Source organism: Benincasa hispida, chromosome 9, assembly GCF_009727055.1.
Source record: "Benincasa hispida cultivar B227 chromosome 9, ASM972705v1, whole genome shotgun sequence".
In the NCBI taxonomy this organism is placed as follows: Eukaryota; Viridiplantae; Streptophyta; class Magnoliopsida; order Cucurbitales; family Cucurbitaceae; genus Benincasa; species Benincasa hispida.
In genome coordinates, this window is record NC_052357.1 from 89,857,543 (window position 1) to 89,877,368 (window position 19,826).

The window sequence follows — 19,826 nt, forward strand, 5'->3', positions numbered from 1 at the left end:
TATATGAAAATTTATTTTTAAAAAATTTTAAATATAGCAAAATTTTATTATTTACTCTTGAAAATATTTCTAATAGTTTTTTCATTTAAAACAATTACCTTATAAAATATCCCACTACTCTTCTTTTTGTTTGAACTTGAACTTTCATGAACTATTCAAAATTACTGAGTTGAAATTTTAAAAAATGTATGATAAAAATGGTATCTAGAATGGTGTGGCCGTGACGTGGCAATCCAATTTTTTTTTCCTCTTTTTGTGTTTTTTATTTTCATATAATTTATACTCGATACTACATTAGAACTCGATTTGGGTAGTCGGGGTTTTTAATATTTTGTTGGCTGAATGTTGAGTGAATTATTAGTTTGTTTGTGTTAATACGAGTTGCATCGGTGGTTAAAATTGATTGATTTTTTTTTTCATAAAAATTAGAAATTAGATTTTTTGAATATAAGAAAAGCTTATTCCTTTTTTCTTCCATGTATGTTCATTGCACAAATCCATGGGATGATTCAGCAGAACAAAGAATTGTTTGAAGTCACTTAAAGAAGAAGATTATTATTGAACTATATGAAAGATGGTACATCAGAATCTATGCTTATGATACAAAATATACTAATCCTCAATTCAAAACATTCACATCTAAACTTTGTATTCCTATATCCCATCCTGATTCACAAATAACTACTCCATGAATTTCTCAAGTGTTTAAATTCTGTGTAAGAGGATTTGTTACCATTGTATGACTATACAATATGTACTAAACACAAACATTCACTCAAATAATCACTTGTGCTTCTGTTTCCCAGCAATAATTGTTTGGATATGCAAGTGCCTGTTGAACGCCTCGTTGAAGAGGAAACGAGTTTGGAAGTCTGATACATTTGGAAGCCATGCCAGACTAGCTACAGGTGCGAAAATGACGACGCCCATACCATAATCATATGATTTGGCTAGAACCCTGGTGAAGTCCCACAGCCAAGTGTGCTCTATTTTTGGCCTCACTGTTTGAGCAAACTAAAACAAGAGTACAATCAAAACTCAGTAAGAAACCAGGGAGAGAATGGGAGGGTAGGGGAACAAGAATATTCAACTTACTAAAATCAATCCCCATCCGGTTGGAAGGAAGGCGAGAGAGCAGATGACCATGTCCTTTAGAGATAGTTGACAGACGACGGATAGAGAAATAATTACAGCTAGAACGCCGAGGAAGAGAAATGCTTTGAATAGTCTGAATGCGAAATGATAGTTGGCACTGAATTGCTGCTTCCCCAGGTTTACTGCCTATATTTGCACACCAAGTGTATCAAGTCAATGATAAGAGAGATCACAACTTTTTGTTGAACAGATGTTAAGATTAAGGTTTTAGTAAAATATGGAACTAATTTTGATTTTTGACTAATGGGATTAGACAATCCTTGTCCACATTTTTCATAAATCATACAGCTGTCTTGGAAGAGAAGTCATTTAAAGATAAAGGTTCTGAAGTTATAAGTAAAACTAAGATAGTAACTAGTCCTGAAGGCCACAAAATGAAGTATCAGCTCTACTTCCCAGTTTCCATTTTTCAAGAAGGCTGTAAAGTAGAGGTGATTTAGAATATAAGAAAGTTGGAGAACTAACCTTAACAAGTAAGAAAATTGCAGCAATCACAGCCCAAGAAAGCACATAAACCAGAAAATTTCTGCTATGCTGGGAGATGTCTAGGTGATACACGAGTCCGTATTGATATATGAAGAACCTTAACGAGAGAAATACTTCAATCAACCTGGAAACAAGTCCTGAATGACGAAGGTGGGCTTGTTCGTCATCCCACCAAGACTGCCAACTTTTGTCCTGCTGAACCCCAATACCACCTTGCTGTTTAATCCACTTATTCCACTCTTTCCAGTCATCTACTATCTTGGCCCAACTGAACCCAGAGGGATTGAATAAAAATGGTGCAAATAACCAAGTGATTGACATGAACCAGATGGAGTAAGTGATCAACAGATAAGCCATACTGCTCTGATACGAACGTCTGAACAGATCATAGACTACTAACAGAAGCAGAAGCTCAAATCCTTTAACAAAGTGACTTCTCGAATACAATCTGTAGTTTTCAGTAAAACTAGCATAAAAGACCACTACCTTACGTCCAGTAGGTCTGTACTTTGCACCCCCATGAAGTATTGTGCGGCCAAAGTAGTGAGTTTTTGTTCCTAGTGAAAATGTGAAGAAAACAACTGCCAACTGCAACTGCATGAGGATGAAATCTTTGAGGGCCGTGAGGAACCCTCTTTCGAGCCCAATTTCCATGACCATTGGTAAGCCTGTAAGGAGCCCAAGCTGTATAAATGACTGTGAAGCAAGAGCTGTTTCCAAAGATCGGACATTCTGCATTCTAGCTCCAAGAAGAAGAGCTTTTTCCAACCCACTTAGAACAAGATATAGTTGTCCGTAGAGGAAAACATAAATCCCAAGTACTGATATCTGTGCAGTGAATTGGCAGATAGTTTGCAAAACCAATCAGTGAGATGGTACTAATAAAGGGAAAAAATAACAATAAAGAGAGTCACGTTACCAGGCTACTGAAATAGTATCCAATTGTAGTGTAATAACAAGAAAGCATCCTGAAGAAATCGAATCGTTGCCCAAGGCGATATAAATCCCGGCTTAGAGTTTGTTCACTGTTTCCATTTGCTATCTTAGCTTCAAACTTGGAAATCTGATTCAGTCCTACATCACGGCCTTTGCCTATTTGCATGTACTCGTGGTATGTAATATATCCCCGACGTAATGTAGAGTTAAATCCTATCCATAAAAAGCATTCACGTGTCAGCCATGTTCAACACTATGGACAGAATCGAGCCACTAGATCTTACCTGCGTAAACATCTTCGCTCAAGTTGATGGTTTTTGATGCTTTGCTGATGCCACCTCGCGTAATGTGAAACACCCTGTCAAACACATCTGGGTGTCCGTAGTGAAAACGTACCCTGTGGGCAGCATTCCAAAATAGTTTTGATCAGGAAGAGGAAAAGGCATGACTAGTCATGCAATAGCGTCGAATAACTTTACTGGAAAATTAAGTAATCAAAACAAAGCCATACAAAGTTACAGCATGAAAAGATAGGAACGTGATTACGGCATTCTAGTTGGCTATTTTTGCGTTAATTGTCAAACCATCAATCTGACTAATTGGTGTCATTGACACTGTTGTATTTGCTTCTATTGGAAACATAGAAACAAATTCCAAAACTGCATTTTTCTTGCCAGGAGGGAGGAGGGAGGGGCCACTACTCGAAGTTCAACCCCTAAGTATTGCCCTAACTTGGATAATAAGAACGCAGAACCAACAAATACATTACCTGAGAGGATTGGCAAGAATTCTTTGACCAATTGTGACAAAGCTCGTCTCTTGATATGACATGAACCATGCTAAGGAAGAAACACTGCAGTTCAGGTAAAAAAAATCCAGCTTAAAAAATGATCTTTAATTATACCATTACTAACCATGGTACACATTTCCTTCATAGAAGGAAAAAATTTATATCTGCCTGGTTATTACCCATTACTCTAATAATTAAATATCAGATAAATAGATAGTAACAAAAGCAAATCTTTGAACTGCTCCTAATACTAAAATAACAATAATGAATTCAATAACAATGTACAATCGGTCAATTATTTGAAAATTTGCAAGTTGGATGAGACCAGCACTGAAATTATGAAAACTTGACATATGTATGTTTATAGAAATGCCGTAATAGAGGTCCAACTTTATTGATCGAATGCAGTTTGACTGAATGTTGGTGTGACATGATTAAGTTGTGATTAATTGATCATAGCAGTCAATCTAACCTTCCAGTGAATATGTGCTCCCTCAAACCCAGAATTGCAGGTGGCTTCCGTACTTTGTGCTTAAAAAATTCTTGAAGAAGATTTCTCATCTTCAGCGCCTCTTCCAAATAATTATCCTGGTGAAGCACACACCATAAGGATAAGCATGGAACTATTAGTCAAGTTAGAAGAGGAAGACCTACCTGGTTCATATCAACTGTTTGAAGAGCTTCACCACGTGTGAAAATAATTGCATGATTTTGGTTTTCAGGCTTCCCTTCTCCAAGGTGTGGCTGACCAGGAAGCTTTATGCTGTATATTACCTATAAAAGGGAATTTACCATGTGAAAAGATTTGTAACATAATGATCGAAAGTTATGATACAAGTGAAATGAAATTCATTGCCAAATATTCAGTGGCTTACAACATATGTAGGTAAGTAAACTACCAACTAATTTGCTAGAAGTCATATTATGGGGGTGTTCTATATTGAATTGTGAATCTACTGCCATAAAGTAGGCCAAAAACCATGGCCCCGATCATTTAGTAATAAGGATGTTATGATCCTTGCTCTTGATGAATGCTTATGATTTATATGATTACAAATAGTTCAATTATAGTTTTTTCTAATGACAGATACAAATTTTCACGAGATCGCAATGACATAAAATTTGTCAGTCTTCTTTTTATCTAATCCTTCCAAGCGTAATGTCCTCTTACCAGAAAAGAGAGCAGAACCTTGTGCAATTGTGTTACCAATAACTCTTTCTATTCTTAGTGTGAATTTAGATTGCTTACAATATTAGGAGTCGGGACCCAACAACATGGAAAGGGCAAAAGAATGTAAAATATTGTTTTTGCAAGAACCCAGTACTTATTTGAGCTGGGTTTGTAAAATTACATATCAAACATGCATTAGCCCATTAATACAAAAATAAGTGAAATAACATATGGATTATTCAATAATATGTCAATTTTACAATATTTGGATGATATTTACCTGATCATAACCATTTACAGCTTTAATCAACTTAGATGAATAAACTTTCTGATTGTCCGGCATTTCTTTCTCCTCAACATATGCAACGCGAAGAGATGGATACCTTCAAGGTTTAGGCAGGATGAGAGTCATGTTGATTCCTGGTACTTCAAAGTTTGTAATAGCTTTCGTTTCTGAGAAGAAAGTTACCTTATCATCAAATCAAGAATGTCCTTTTCACGGGGATCACCAGAAGCTTTTTGTGTTCCAAAAGATTGGCAGGACAACACATACGTAAATTTCATATCAGTTAAAGCATCTATTTGAGCAGATAATGCACGATTTCCTCTCCCAATAGTATCATAACCTTCAAGAATATCTGGATGCAGGAATAAGTCACACGATAAAGACTTTAAAGCAAGTAGAAACATGAGACATCAGAATTCACTACATTTTCTATTCAAAAGCTAGTGCTACAAATAATAACGGTTCACACTATAATAAAAAATTAAATGTTCCTCACCTTCCTCTTCAGCTATATCAAGAAAAGCTTGAAGTTTTAATGCCTCCCTATAGTACATCATTCCTCTTACTGTAACCACAGAAAATATAGAGATAAAAATGTGAACTGTCTGTTTTTCATCAATATCCAATGGTAAGTATCTTATTACCTGTTCTACTCAGGGTTTGTCCCCGAAAAGAAGCCCAATTTCTAAGTTCTTCCTCTTTCCCGTCATCTTTTAGTTTTTCCATATCCTCATAGCCAAGTCGCTCCAAAAAGTTTTTCCACTCATCTAGAAAAATGGAAGAAGTTAGTTTCATCACTAAGTAGAAAGCATAAAAACCTAGAAAGAGACAAAGCATATGCCACGTAGTGACCTGGAAACATCTCTTGCATGTAAAATATGATGGAGACTTCCTGATGGCTTGAGTGTAGCTCTTCCAGTGAAAAATTTATATCCTCCGTGTAGTATGGAGTTAAAATACTGTACCAAAGTTCATTTTCTGAGAAACAAATAAGACATCAACTCTCTCATACAAGAGATTGCTTTTGATCAATTGCATACGTCTTAAAAGACAATCCACCAATAATGCAAACCGGAAATGTGAAGTTCCCAACTGTTCACTCAAATATGCTTTAGTGTGCAGAATCAAATCATCCTCTAGTTTAGGTTTTGAAAACTTTTTCTCCATTGACTAGGCTATCTCATCATCCTCATCCCTCCCACACCACAAGAAGTTAATCAACATACAATATTATAAGCAATATTAGAAGATATGTGAAAATCAAAAGACGAGACAGGGATAAACTTTATAAAACTTGAACATTCAGAGTGACAGAATGAGTCTACCCCGCAGAAAAGAACTCTTTCTATAAACTATCTAATTTAGCTTTTGGACCTGAATCAAGAAATTGTCTCCTCTTATAAAAGTTAGTCTGCGTTTCAATCAGCAACAATCCATCAATCTTAGAAACGTATGCAGTGATATTAAAATGACTTGACTGGTAATGAGGCTAACATGACAATTTATAACTTCGTAGCATTAATCTTCTTATAAATTAAGCACAAGTGAGTGGCAACAGTTCAGGAACACGGCAAGTGCGACATGCATGTTTAAAAACTATTAACAACTAATATATTGTTGCAGTAAATAGGTCCTCTTTCTTCAAAAAAACAACTTGATTTTGTATACAATATCGCTCGTGCTTCGTGGAAATTATTGACATTTAAGAAATAGGAAAAAGAACTAACCTGAACGACATCATATTGCTTACTTTAGGGGCCTTGGGCACATTCATAAACATTGACGTTGCAAAGAATGAAATGCGCCTTCGAGCCTCCAAGTTTGCAGGTATGTCCATTGCACTATCTTTGACAGTAAGCAACAAATGGAAACGCTTGATCTGGAACAAGGCGACTTCATATCAATTAGCATTTACATGGAAGTTGACCCATTGAAACACAGAAAAACCGCTCATTCATGTTATAGAGCAATCTATAGCACAATTTTTTGACTGAAAAAAATTATAAACTTCACCTGTTCTATGAGAGAGTCGTCATCCGGCAAAGGGAAATGAATAGATTCTTTGCTAGATGAGGATTCAAATAATTGTGGTTCAATATGTCTAGAAAAATCAATGAAGTCCTCTTCCATTTGCTCTGAAGCATAGACCAAATCTAGTACTCTGCATTCAGCAAAAATGGAAGATCGGACAACTGAACATTTGAAAGCATCTAAAAAGAAATGTTGATGAGGAAACAAACCTGGAGCCATTAGTCATCATATCACTGGTTACAAGCTCAAATATATCTTGCAGAACTCTTATAACTCTTTCCCGATGTATCTCGTTCCCTTGAATCTTCAAAACAATCAAATGCAAATCAATAGGGATTTTTTATTCAAAAGGTTTTGTATAACTTTAATTCTATTTTTCATGGTAGAATTACCAAAAGTTCTAATAACTCGATACATTTATCATGTAGAACGGGAAGCTCGCTCATCTTGAAGTCTTCAAGAAGACTAGATCTGTTGATGCTTTCTTCAATTTCATTTATCAGAGCAGATATGACCCTGGAATATCAATGAGTTTACACGGTAAGTCAGATTAATAAAGGAGCTACAAAAATGAAGGTTTAAAAAAAAAATACAAAGATTAAAAGAGGAAACAACAAAACTTTCATCCCCACCTCTTCTCCAAATCTCCCACTATAAGGATTTCAAGGATGTACTTCAAGGACTCATAGCACTCTTTCACAGCGGAATTCATATACTCATCTTTTTTAATCTTTTTAATCAGATTTGCATCCTTCCCAACAAATTCTTTTGCAATGCTCAAAGCTGTTGTGAACTACATGAACAAAAGAACATGGTTGGAATGGAGAAAGCAACAGATAAATAAAGATATCATATTGAACATCAATCAATTACCTTATTTGCTAGGAGAAAAACAGGCCAGCGAACTATACCAGAAAACAATTCCGAAGACACAGGCATTGTCATCAAATCCAATTCCCTGATGATGAAACTCTGAGTAAATATTCTGAAACAACAAAAGTCACCAAAGCTTCTTTTGTGCTGATTTATCATAGCTTTTCTGAATGTTCTTTTTTGTTATCATAAATAATGGGGGAACTAGTTGGAACTAAATAGTGTTAGATTCATGTGTTCCTCGTTATAAACATCCATGGTTATCCTATTGGTTTGTGCACCATAAGAATATTCTTACTTCTTTTTTTTTTTTTTCTCTGAAGAGGAAATAACACTCTTCATTAATGATAAATATTTTTAACTTCAGTGTCGTGGATAGTGTTTTTCATCCTATAAGCTGGTACATCACGTGGGGTTTCACAGCTAGCATGGTGTTCAATTGTTATTATTGAGCTTCTTGAAGTTTCTCTGCAGATTTTTTGGGCCATTCTGGTATACCTCTCTTTTTATCAGTAGGAAAGAAATGACGCTTTTATTGTATCGTGCAAAATACAAAAGGTAATAAAAAATCTTAATCAAAGGTCCAGTTACAAAGAATTCTTCCAACTGATTTTAATTCAAGAGAGAGAGCATCTTGCAAGATGGAATCACCAGTTTCCAAAAAATTAACAAATATATAAAGTAGAATCACCTGTTGTTTATTAGGTCTTCAAGTCGAAAACTCTTGATGATTTGATTCCATACAACAACAAACTTGGAAAGACCAGTATCTTTGTTTTCAGAAGCCTAAGATAGACAATTGGAAGGCAAAATTTGGATCAAACAGGTCATAAAACATTGTGCTTAGCATCGGAATAGCATGGCTCCAGAGTCCAGACCTGAATCCTATCGCGGAAGAAACCATTCCCCCTTTTTTTATCACTTCTCAACAAAGGTGGGCAAAGGCAAGCATTGAATGCATAAGGCAAGGTATGAAATCTACTTCTCAACATTCCTAATGTTCGAATCTGCAAATCATTGTATGACAATGTGAGACCACCATAACTTTTCTTCATAATGGATCAAGAAACAACTTACCTCACCAAGGTGATGCAAAATTCCATATAGACCACCAAAGATCGTACAGAACACAGAATACCAAATTTGAGAATCCATAAAATATACCTAAGCAGAGTGTGAAAGAGTAAGATATTAGTAACCTATATAACTATCCACACATTAAATCATTCTCATTGCAAGATTGTAACAAAATAGCAAGAGGACATGGGCAAGGTTCGCTTGTTTAAAAAAGATCACACATATTCTATGATACTTTTTGGTCAGCAGAGCTAAACTAGGGAACACTGCTTCTTCCTTTTTTGAATTACCATTACACTAAATACGTATTATGTTGTCAAAATTCCTAGGGTCAATGTGTTAAATCACTAGTAAATCCAAAATCTTAATGTAGTGGATTACGGTAAATTTAATGACTATCACTAGCAAGTATTCTGTTCTATAAAAGTAAACATAACTACTAAAGGCTAATAGATTTGCATAGACAAGTGAGATATTTTCAGTGTTGGTGTCCAAGGCTTTTTGTAATTATTTGTTAGGTCTCATTTTACTTGGTTGGAGCCCCTTCTTGTAGTTGGCACCCCTTTTTGTGGGCTTCTCCTTTTCTGTATCACTGTATTTTCTTTTATTATTTCTCAACAAAAGTCCAGTATTTTCATCAAAAGACAAAAGATATTTGCATAGATATTTAAGCAGAACTCACTACTATTATAGGAGCCCAAATAGCCACAATCGCACCAGCATTACTCCTGACTGCAAGACAATAATTTAGCAGAAAGTCAAACAATGAACATATCACCTTAGAGGTAAAATAATGGCGATGATAAGTCATAATAGTCATTTCAGTTTTTTTGCTAGTCCAGGCAGGGAGCGCCTATGAGCATCTCTAAGAGACCATTTTATTTTTGCAAATTTTATAATTAATGATAATAAACAAAATTAACAATATTCTAGAAGAAATCAGCATTGGCATAACGTAGTTGATTAATTAATATACAAGTATTTAGTTTGTGAAGTCCATAAAAATTTGGGTATTAAAATCAGGTCTTTAAGATATCTATTCTCGAGAAGCAGTTCTTGAATTGCTTGTAGATAGAACTAGTAAAAAGTATCGATGAAAAAGTTAGCCTATAATTAGATACGATAAACGCCAGAGACAGTCCATTATTGGTAGGGGAAAAAACTCGTTTTAGAGGTCCAAAGTCTACCTCAAATGGAACATGTTTCCCAGTGGATATCAAGCAAAGAACAGCACTTCGTTTTAACTCTCACACCTTAAGAAAAAATACTGAATACCTTTTGGGAAAAGCTCATGCCAATCATACTTCTTCACACCAATTTTCATTATCCTCTTGGTTGGTTCTACGAGTGGTTTAATCTGCATACCACAGTGAATAAAATAAAAAACCATATCCTTATTTATTAATAAGGTTCCTAACAAGTAAGATCATTCTTTACGTCAAGCATGTAACACAACAGTTAAGATATATACTCGAACTTGAATCAAAATTACAGTTAATACCTTGAGCACTACTAAAAAGTATCGATTACATGATGCAAAAGATATATTCTCCTGTATCTGTATGGGAATGTATTTTATCTTAACCATTTTTTTAGATTATTACTATTATCTTCTAACTGCTCCATCAAACTTATGTCATAATCTCACATTATTCTCGCTTATTGCATGAGCTCACTCCAGAAGCTGCTTAATGTAAAGAGAGACTTCCTAGGAGTAAGAAATAAGAATTAGCTATTCTCTGTTCAGTTACCAAATGAAAAGAAATGTTTCACTAAGCTATAAAGCACACTACAAGCATGGTACTTCTTAGTTCTTACCTCAAAATAGTAACTGAAGGAAAATTTACTTAATAGTACAAGTACCCAAAATAATGTATACCTACATGAAAGAAAGAGATACCTCAGAAAAGTTCAACAACGAAAAATGCAGCAATTCAAAATGAACGTAAAAGATTTAGAATATACTTCAGCATTGAAACTTGGCTTTCCTGCATTCCACGCCCAACGTATAGTCTAGGCTGAAAATTAAAAACAAACAGTTGAAGGGGATAAACAAGACCTACAAAAACTTCCAATTAAACAAACACAGATAATAAACAACAGAACATGAACATTACAAGAAACCTGGACTGAAGATGTTAAAATAAAATGTTTATATACATGATTGATAACAAGTCTGGCATAAGATCAAGCGAAGCCAAAAGCGTTGGCTCTATGTATAAAAAAAAGGGGTTAAAAACAGCATAATAAACTAAATTTGAGAGAAGATGGACAAGTTTATGAAATTCTTTCTTCCTATGAAACGTGTAACCTGGACAGGACCTATAAATTCCATCTTCCACTTCCTTAGTAATTTTTTTTTAGCAATTGATTGTTTAATTTTATTGTTGTCTCTTTATTGCTTTCTCTTTGTGGAGTTTGTATCTTTGAAAATTTATTTCTTTTTAGTTCTTCAACAAAAGGTTTCACTTCTTTCTTTTTAATTAAAATATATATAAAGTATATATATCTTCTTTCACCGGAAATGTCCATCAAGCAAAAGACCAGTTACAGGTGTCCAGACTTTTGAGATGCACTATAAGAAGGGAATAGATCCTTTTTAGATCAGGAGAAAAGAGATCAATTTCAAAGGATGTCAAGTTGAGATTGTTGATGGGATGAACATGAAACATCACCATTTTGATTTTGTACTTGTTGAACTGCTCACAGTTTCAACTTACCACACAATTAAAAGCCTCCATTTGGATTAACTAGTATAAGATCTTTTAGGATCTATGATTATTTTTTATAACTATAATATATATATAAACACAATGAGAGAGAGAGAGAGAGAGAGAGAATGAAAGAGAGCCAGAATCAGACTTTAATCAATTCATCTCCACAAAACAACATGAATCACATAAACAGGATGATATATCACCGTGGAAAGGATACTTTATAGCAAGAAACTGTTTAAGTGATTTATTTCAACCATTTAGAGCTTACCTCTGTCCAATAGGACAAAATAGTGCACATACGGCCATTTGAAGTCTCAATATACTTGCCTACTGCCGGAACAAGAAACAAAACCAGATCAACTGCATTACTGATTAGGTAAATTGCAACAGCAACCATGTAGGAGGAGAAACACCATTCTCCAACCCAACTCCCTTTCTTTGTTGTGTAACATGTGTATTTACTCCTGTAATATGCATAACAAACTGGAAGGACAATGGTCCATATTACTGCTACACCAAGTTTTATCAGATATTTCCTTTTCTGAGAAGACCCCATAGTCCGCCTCGCCTTCCATGTAAATGTGATCTCAAGAATTGCTGCAAGCCAGATCTCATTTAGATTTAGTACCAGATAAATGAATTTACTAAGTTTCTACACAAAAATTTACAGAAACAATCAAGTGATTTTTTTCTCGTCAGACCTCTTAATTATTTTCATTCAGTTATAAAGAAATTCGCATTGATATGGTATAAAGTGTTGAAGCAACAGAAGGTACAAGAGGTCCTTGAATACTTTCTTTAAAACTAACAATATTCTTGAAAAGAAGCCGAGTACACATCTAGACCAAGTTATTTACCAACACCACAATCAAAAATGTCTCTCAGTGGCTTTAAAGGTCTACCTTCTTGAGATTTGAGAAAATGCCTCATGACTCTAAAACAGATTCTCATCTAATTAAAATTTAAAAATTCCCCCTCTTATCATTATTACATAGTGGGTGAAAGAAAGAAGTCACATGGTTAACAATCTTGTTCTCATTTCCAGTTACACTTCCACCTTTAAAAACCAATTCATTTGTCTACTTCTTTATTCCTTTGCCGGTGGAAACTGTAATAATGAAGGATATAGTGACTTTGAATCAAAACCAGAAGCAAAAGATGAGAAATGATAAATACCTTGCAACAATTTAAGTATTGAAGATGTAACAAAAACGCTAGAGACATCCTCAAATATGACTGCATCAAACAATTGGAGTGGAGTCTCCAATTCATTAAATGCCATAATTATCATCGCCTGCAATGCAAAAGGTAAACATAAACAAAGAAGAACCACAATAAAGTATAGAAAATTAGCCGATTACTCATACAATGTTTTCAACCCACCTGCAGGGACAGAATATAGAAGCTCCACATTCTCTTGAAACTCCTAAAGATTTGCAAAAATGAACGAACCTCTACAAAATTACTTTTTCCTAACCCCTTCTTCTGCAAGTTCTGTTCACGAACTTCATCTGTAGATACCTGCAAAAGAAACAATATAGAGATTAGTGGGGTGTTGTTCTAACAAACAGTACACACCTGGTAAAATTCTTCCACCCTAATTCCAGGAACCCATATCTAATCTATATGCGTATCACTAGTTTGCCATCTTCCAAGTCAAAAGCTATTGGTAGGGAAAATTTGTTATCGACAACTAATTCAGATGCTAGATCTCAAAATGTCATGAGAAACGGTTGATAGCAAATCCATGATAGTGTCATCCTTTACATATGAAACAGATGATTCTAAAGTACTTTTAATCCACCCATTAAAGATTATGCTAGCAATGGAATCCATTAAATTCTGAAAGAACAAATATTTGCAATGGCCTATGAGAAACTCCAAGAAAATATTCACCACTGGTTCAGTATCTTCATTTCCTTCTGTCTGTCTTTCTTCTGCCTTTTTATGATTTCGAAAGCGAAATTTAGCATTTTTTTTATTTGAATTGTCTTCATTTTTTTCATTTGGATCATCTACATGAAAGAAATCGTGGTCCAGACGCAGGGGCCAGCCTAACTCAAAGCAATCAGGTGACCTGAAAAAATACAATAGTAGAACTTATCTCAAGTTCGCAGCTCCTTGGAGGAAGAGACATTAGTAAACAGAAGCATAAATGTACTTATTACTAACCAAAAATACTCATTCAAATCATCGTAGTTTCTCCATGTAGAGTAGTTGGCTGACCCGTTCTTGCTTTTCTCAGCTTCCTTCAAATTTCAACAGTATTAATTTATGAATATGACTATGACTTATAATCACTCCATATGTAAAGTGCAATGGAAAAAGTACCTTTTTTATGACTATGTAAATAGGGGTAACTACATTCTCAAGAAAAGACTCGGCTCCTCCACCATATGCTGGCATGACCTTCTCCCACGTTGTCAAGCTAACGGCGCTGGTCAACATGCCATGCAACTCATATGCCATCTTATGGAATACAGGGTAGAAAATGTAAAACTTATTGGCATTGTTGCTTGATGAAAGTATTGTACTTTTTAACTTGTAAAAAATGCTCTTGCAAACTTCTTGAAAATAAATTTCAGGACTAGATATCACTATGCTCACCCAAATAATAAGACCAAAACATGCAAGTAGTTATCAACCAAAGTACTCTCAATAAGATAAGCTGAATAGGATGTAATGTAATTGGAAAATAGGTAAACAATATCATAAACTCAATGGAAGGACGATGACAATTGAGTCATAAGCAGTAGTTATGTAAATATTAATTACAAAAATTGGAAACTGTGATGCTTATCAAGAGGATTTAACTTTGAGCACCAATCAAAATTCTTTTCCTATCTAGTTTTAGTTTATTTGATCCCATATGATTGGAAATTTCATGGTCAGGCAACCAACTACTGTCCAATGCTAAAAACAGTCCAGGAATCACGTAATCTTTCCATATTTTTATGAATGTGAAATCTGCATGTGACCCATAATTAATGAGCCTAAAAGGATTTTCAGAATGCCCCTGAGGAAATTGTCTCTAACAAAAATTAGAGAAGTTATCTCAAGAATTGATATTTTCAAAGGTAATATATTCCAAAAGCTGTGATTGATTGACTCATCCAAACTCCAAGAGCCTAACAATTGACTATATGCTCCTTCAGTCTTTCTGTTACTCCATTCATACTGTTGAGGTGGGGTGGGGATAGGAAGTACTACTAACAGGAGGGAAGCAGTAATTGATCTCACATGGTGAAAAATATAACAGAGACATTCTGGCATAAATCTCAAGTTTGCAGCCTCTCCCCATATAAGCAAGTAGAGCCCAATGTACAAAAGTTTATACTGCTGACCTTCCTGTTTCACATAAGGCAACCTTCAAGGACAAATAAGAATTTTTAGTGTATAGAAGACTTCAAGCAATCTAAGTAACAAAACAATGTTAAAATAGAAGTGGTTTATGGATTGAAGCTATTGGCATCATTTCAATAACAACAATAATGATAATAATAATAAATTAAATTATAAGGGGGGGGGGGGGGGGGGGGGGGGGGGGGGGGGGGGGTAGGGGTGATAGGACGCCATGAAAAGGGATATATCAATATTGATGTTGTAAATTAATAATATTTCTACTTTCAAACAAAAAAAAAAATTGATGATTGGATTTGGAGGTACCGCTTCTCTGGTAGAGGAAGAAGCATACTAGATTTGTTTATTACCTTATATTGCTTTTCCTCCCCAAGAATTTGCACCAATGTGTATAGTTCTTGAAGAACTTCCTCATTAACTCATCCACTGGATTATCTCCTAACTTTATCATGAAAAGTAACAAGCAGAGAGATCAAAAGAGAAAACTAGATTGAACAAAGTACTCCCTAATATTTTTTTAAACTAAAGTGGAAAGTACCTTTGAGCCAGATGTCTGCTTATTTGTTAGTCGAGCTTGCATGTTAGCAAGGAGTAGAAGCAAATGCTCCCTCTGGTTGGCCACATTATCTCTCTGATGGAAAAACAAGAATCAATAAATTGTCGAGAAATTTATGGATAGTTCAAACACAGTATGTAATGCAACTTGAACTTTCAATTTTCTTCTTCTCCTGTTAGACAAAAGTTAAGTTAAAATATTTTATCACAATGCAGGATGCAGAAGAAAACTACGAAGCACACATGTTCAAGCGGAGATGTAAAGAGAAATGGAATAGGAGTTGAACCTGAAAACCAAAGCTCCACAGAAGAAAATCAAATAAATCTGTAAAGGGTCCATTTTTCTGAAAATCTGTGGCTGAAGGTAAACCACGAACATTGGAAATTGCTGCAACTGCCGCTTTAATCTATAAAAATCATTCAGCAAGGGTGTCAGCAGCATCATGTCATGCAATTGCAAGATCTTGTGTTCACTAACTGGATTAAATGAAAACTACCACACCTCAGGTAATTGCATGATGGGTTGTTGAACGCTTCTATGATCGAGTGGTAGAATGTTATATGGTACATAGAATGTCTTCAAATTGTTATCATCTCTTTCAGAAAGTGCCTACAGTGTGAGAACACAATAGAATTGTAATGAACAAAAAAGAATTTTTGAATCCCTCAGCTTTTACTTGAAGATGAAGAAAAAAAGAGGGAAGTACAAAATGGTGCAGATTACAAGTATGCAAAAGATTTAACACCTGAGGAGCGGTTGCATTGTTGAGGGTCTTCAAGACTTCATACAATACGGAGGCAGTTCTGCGTGCATTTATCAACTTCTCTCTATGACTGGTTCAGACAAATTTGCTCAAATTAGCCATGTTAGCTTGACCTGGTAAGCATATATAATCCCGAGATAAAATCCTCTTTACCTGTTATCCAAATCAAATGCCCCACCATGTTTTATTATGAAATCCTTGTACGTATGATAAACTCGCCTAAGTTCTCGAGCATCACTTTTTTCCTTCCGTTTCTGAATTGTAACTTCTTCATCCTACGAGCGCAAATGCTAAACAAGATAAGTAGGTTCAGATTCAGAGGTGTTTGTACAGAGTCAATAAATGGACTTCTGTACAACACACCTGATAGCATATTACTGCCGTTGAAAATAAATTGACTGATAAATAACCATGTATAATGCATCTACTGAAACACAGAATGCAAGATACAAATAAAAAGAAATGGACTTCTCTTCACAAATTTAAGCCTGTTTCTGTCATGAGAAAGCTCAACAGACAAGGTTGAGTACAGGGAGTCCTGCAGGCAACGGCTCTGTTCCTTGTCAGCTCTTTGTTTACAATCCATAACAACATCAATATATCACTACAGAATCACTTAATTCAAATTTTTTACTTATAGGTGTGATATTTCAGCAAATATGCCCACCTAAACAATATATGACCCCGACTCCAGCTCCTTAGATAATCCTATCCACCTAGTTTGATGTCGTGGGTATCATGTTTGCATTGTATGGACGTTCACACTAAAACATAAAATGTAACCTCCATAAAAGACAGCAAAATTACTTCAGGTTGGGTCGTCTCAAGGAAAAATTGGACAAAGCTAAATAGAAACATGTTGGGAGTACAACAAAAGTCACACATCTTGGTAGAGGAAAGGTAATGGGTTTATAAGCAAACACAATACAAGTTACAACCTGCAGAGCTCAAATGTATATACATGTGAATTCGGTTTCATTGACTACCTGTTCAAGTCGTTGTAGAAGAGCGGTTTTAAGTTGCCGAACTCCTCGCCCATTCGAATTTCGATCGAGGTTATGAGCAATCACAAATGCATGAAAGCGACCTAAGGAAGAAAAGGAACACTTAAACAAGTTAAAGTACAACTCAGCAGTAATGAAACTCAAGTGTGAAGATTGTTCTAGGAACAATAATTTAAAGTAATGACAGAAGATACTATACACTTCAAGATGCCTGACTTCATATTAACCTCAACTTCTTAATTGAAACTTAACAGTTACACTCACTGACTTACACATGAAATGTAATATATGATTCAGATTCACTAAACGTTTCTGAATCCAGTAATTCGGATGTTGACAGTAAAAAAATGACAGCATATTCCTTTATTCTGAATCTATTTCAACAAAGAATCCCAACTAGAACCCAGAATCTCGTAAAGGCCGTACAAATTTGGAAACGGAAAGGTGAGGAATATTCTCAAATGTTCTTGTAGGAACAAACATGATGCAACTTTTTGCTCAAGACAAGAATTCCTCAAAGCTAATAGTTAGAATAGACCCAATATGTTATTTCGATGAAAAAATCAGCTCAAATACTGAGAGAGAGAGAGAGAGAGAGAGAGAGAGACGCAATGACTTACAAAGATAAGCAATACGAGGCTCCTCTCTTTCAATCGAATTCGCCACTCGAAGAAACCTCTGGATTTCAGAGGCCAAAGAGATAGGCAATCTCTCACTCTCAAAGGGTTCTGGATTATAATCAACCCCATGAGTACGGCTTCCACTAGCAACTGAGCTGGTGATGGGTGCTGCGTGTTCTGAATCAGCTTCAACAATGGGGTCGGAGACCACAATTTCTCCAGGCATGGTTGTGAAGCGAGATGGGTCAGCAATGGAAGAGTGACACAGGAGATGGGTGAAGAGTATATATAGAAAACCTTGTTGATGTTTGCCATTTTTGCTTAATGAGGTGAAATTTGGAAGCCGTGGGTTGCTTTTTGGAGATGGTGCTTTATTGGGTTGTCTGTGACGATTCAAAAAAGATGGGTATGAACTTTTTTGCTTTTACTTTTGGAGAGAGTTGTTTTTTTGTGGGATTGATCTCAACTTTTCTTTCTCGTTTGATTTCTTTTCCATTTTCCATTACAGCGTCTTCGAAGCTGTTTGTGTTGTGCGCGGGCTTTTTGCCATTGTTAGACTGTGCAGAGACGGGACGAACGAGGAAGAAAGTAAAATAACGAAAAGGCGGGGGAGGTTCTTCTTTTGAAAAGAAATAATTAATAAATTAAAGATTTAAAAGTTTATATATCTTATTTTTGTTTTTTTTTTTTTATAATTAGTTAAAGACTCAATATTTGCAAAATATCAAACGAAATGACAAACGACTGAAAATATTTTTAAACATAGCAAAATATCATTATCTATATTAATAAATAAGTTTGCTCATTTTCTTATATTTGAAAATATTTATTCGTTTTATAATTATTATTTTAAAATATTATATAATTTAATGAGATTCAATGCATAAATAAACTAATAACTAATTAAAGACTCAATATTTTTATAAAATACAAATTTTACATCATAAAATAATAAAATTTCACAACTAAATTGATATATATTTTTGTTATGTTAGAGACTAAACTGTTTTAAATTTCAAATACTAAATTATTACAAACTAGAGTTTATGAGTTAAATTGTTACAAAATTAAAAACAAATGGATTAAATTATTATAAACCAATGTTTAGGATCTAAATTATTGTTTTCACGAAAGTTTAAGGATCATAAGTATTTTTTTAATCCATTTTGTAAGATGAATTTTGAGATTTGTCAAAATAATAATAATTTACCAATTCGGTCTAAAAAATTTTGATTAGTTCAATATTAATTCTCATGCATACTTTCAATATGTCTTGCATTTGATGCTTACGGTTAGTTTTTATTTTTTCAAAAATTTTAAATTATTTATAAACAATTGTCACAATAAATTTTTAAAACATGTTATCAGGATTTTTTTTTTTTAATTACCATTCTTTGTTTACTCGATTTTGATAAGATTTGAACTTCAAATGACCCAATTTAGAATCTATTAGATGTACCATGATTAAAAATGAACAAATTTGAAAATATCGAGATCTAAATGATATTTTAACAAAAAAAAAATCAAATTTTACACTTGAAACTTATATATGTGTTGTAATAATTTTCAAAAAATATTTTCCTTTCAATCAAAATAAGTTGTGTCATAAATAATGAAAATATCGGGCAATATACATATGTTGGGATTTTATAGAGTTGGAAATAAAAATAATATGCATATAATTCCCATGTTAGAAAAAAAAATATTCTACAATAAATAGTGTTATCTAAGATAATAGCAAGGACTAGCACAAGCCCTTATAAAAATATAGAGACAATCAATAAATCTTTAACAACTTCTACCTCCAAATTTCTTTCTTTGTTATTTATTTTTTATTAATGGTTTTAAAAAAAACAAGCAAAAATTTGAAAACTAAAAAAAAGTAGCTTTTAAATTATTTTTTTTGTGTATTGGAATATGGCTTATAACTTAACTATTGTTTTTAAGAAATATGCAAATTATTTCAAGAAATAAGGAGGAAATAGACTTAATTTAAATTTT

At 34.3% G+C, this 19,826-nt stretch overlaps 1 protein-coding gene across 4 annotated transcripts; it reads right to left on the reverse strand.

Moving 5' to 3' along the window:
- Positions 1 to 525: 525 nt before the first annotated feature.
- Positions 526 to 18,137, reverse strand: LOC120085816 (putative callose synthase 8). Of its 4 annotated transcripts, none has more exons than XM_039042022.1 (41): positions 17,826 to 18,137; positions 17,188 to 17,288; positions 16,355 to 16,476; positions 16,184 to 16,271; positions 15,940 to 16,047; positions 15,725 to 15,844; positions 15,421 to 15,513; positions 15,233 to 15,324; positions 14,763 to 14,889; positions 13,854 to 13,991; positions 13,695 to 13,771; positions 13,419 to 13,599; positions 12,906 to 13,043; positions 12,699 to 12,816; positions 11,791 to 12,119; positions 10,771 to 10,823; positions 10,669 to 10,684; positions 10,081 to 10,162; positions 9,488 to 9,537; positions 8,806 to 8,892; positions 8,607 to 8,735; positions 8,420 to 8,514; positions 7,729 to 7,813; positions 7,488 to 7,648; positions 7,248 to 7,371; positions 7,065 to 7,159; positions 6,838 to 6,985; positions 6,552 to 6,703; positions 5,677 to 5,783; positions 5,469 to 5,591; positions 5,321 to 5,389; positions 5,008 to 5,176; positions 4,819 to 4,921; positions 4,022 to 4,141; positions 3,840 to 3,955; positions 3,347 to 3,430; positions 2,862 to 2,974; positions 2,561 to 2,790; positions 1,621 to 2,469; positions 1,096 to 1,281; positions 526 to 1,014 (listed from the first exon to the last, which is right to left on the reverse strand). In XM_039042022.1, exons 1-41 carry the CDS (start codon positions 18,049 to 18,051, stop codon positions 784 to 786), a joined length of 5,835 nt encoding a protein of 1,944 aa, XP_038897950.1. In that variant the 5' UTR covers positions 18,052 to 18,137; the 3' UTR covers positions 526 to 783. The 4 variants fall into 4 exon arrangements, with proteins under 4 accessions (XP_038897950.1, XP_038897949.1, XP_038897951.1 ...); XM_039042021.1 differs by having other exon boundaries at positions 10,624 to 10,684; XM_039042023.1 differs by lacking the exons at positions 15,725 to 15,844; positions 15,940 to 16,047; positions 16,184 to 16,271; ... (1 more) ...; positions 17,188 to 17,288; positions 17,826 to 18,137 and having other exon boundaries at positions 10,624 to 10,684; positions 15,233 to 15,320; positions 15,421 to 15,438.
- Between the last annotated feature and the right edge of the window lie 1,689 nt (positions 18,138 to 19,826).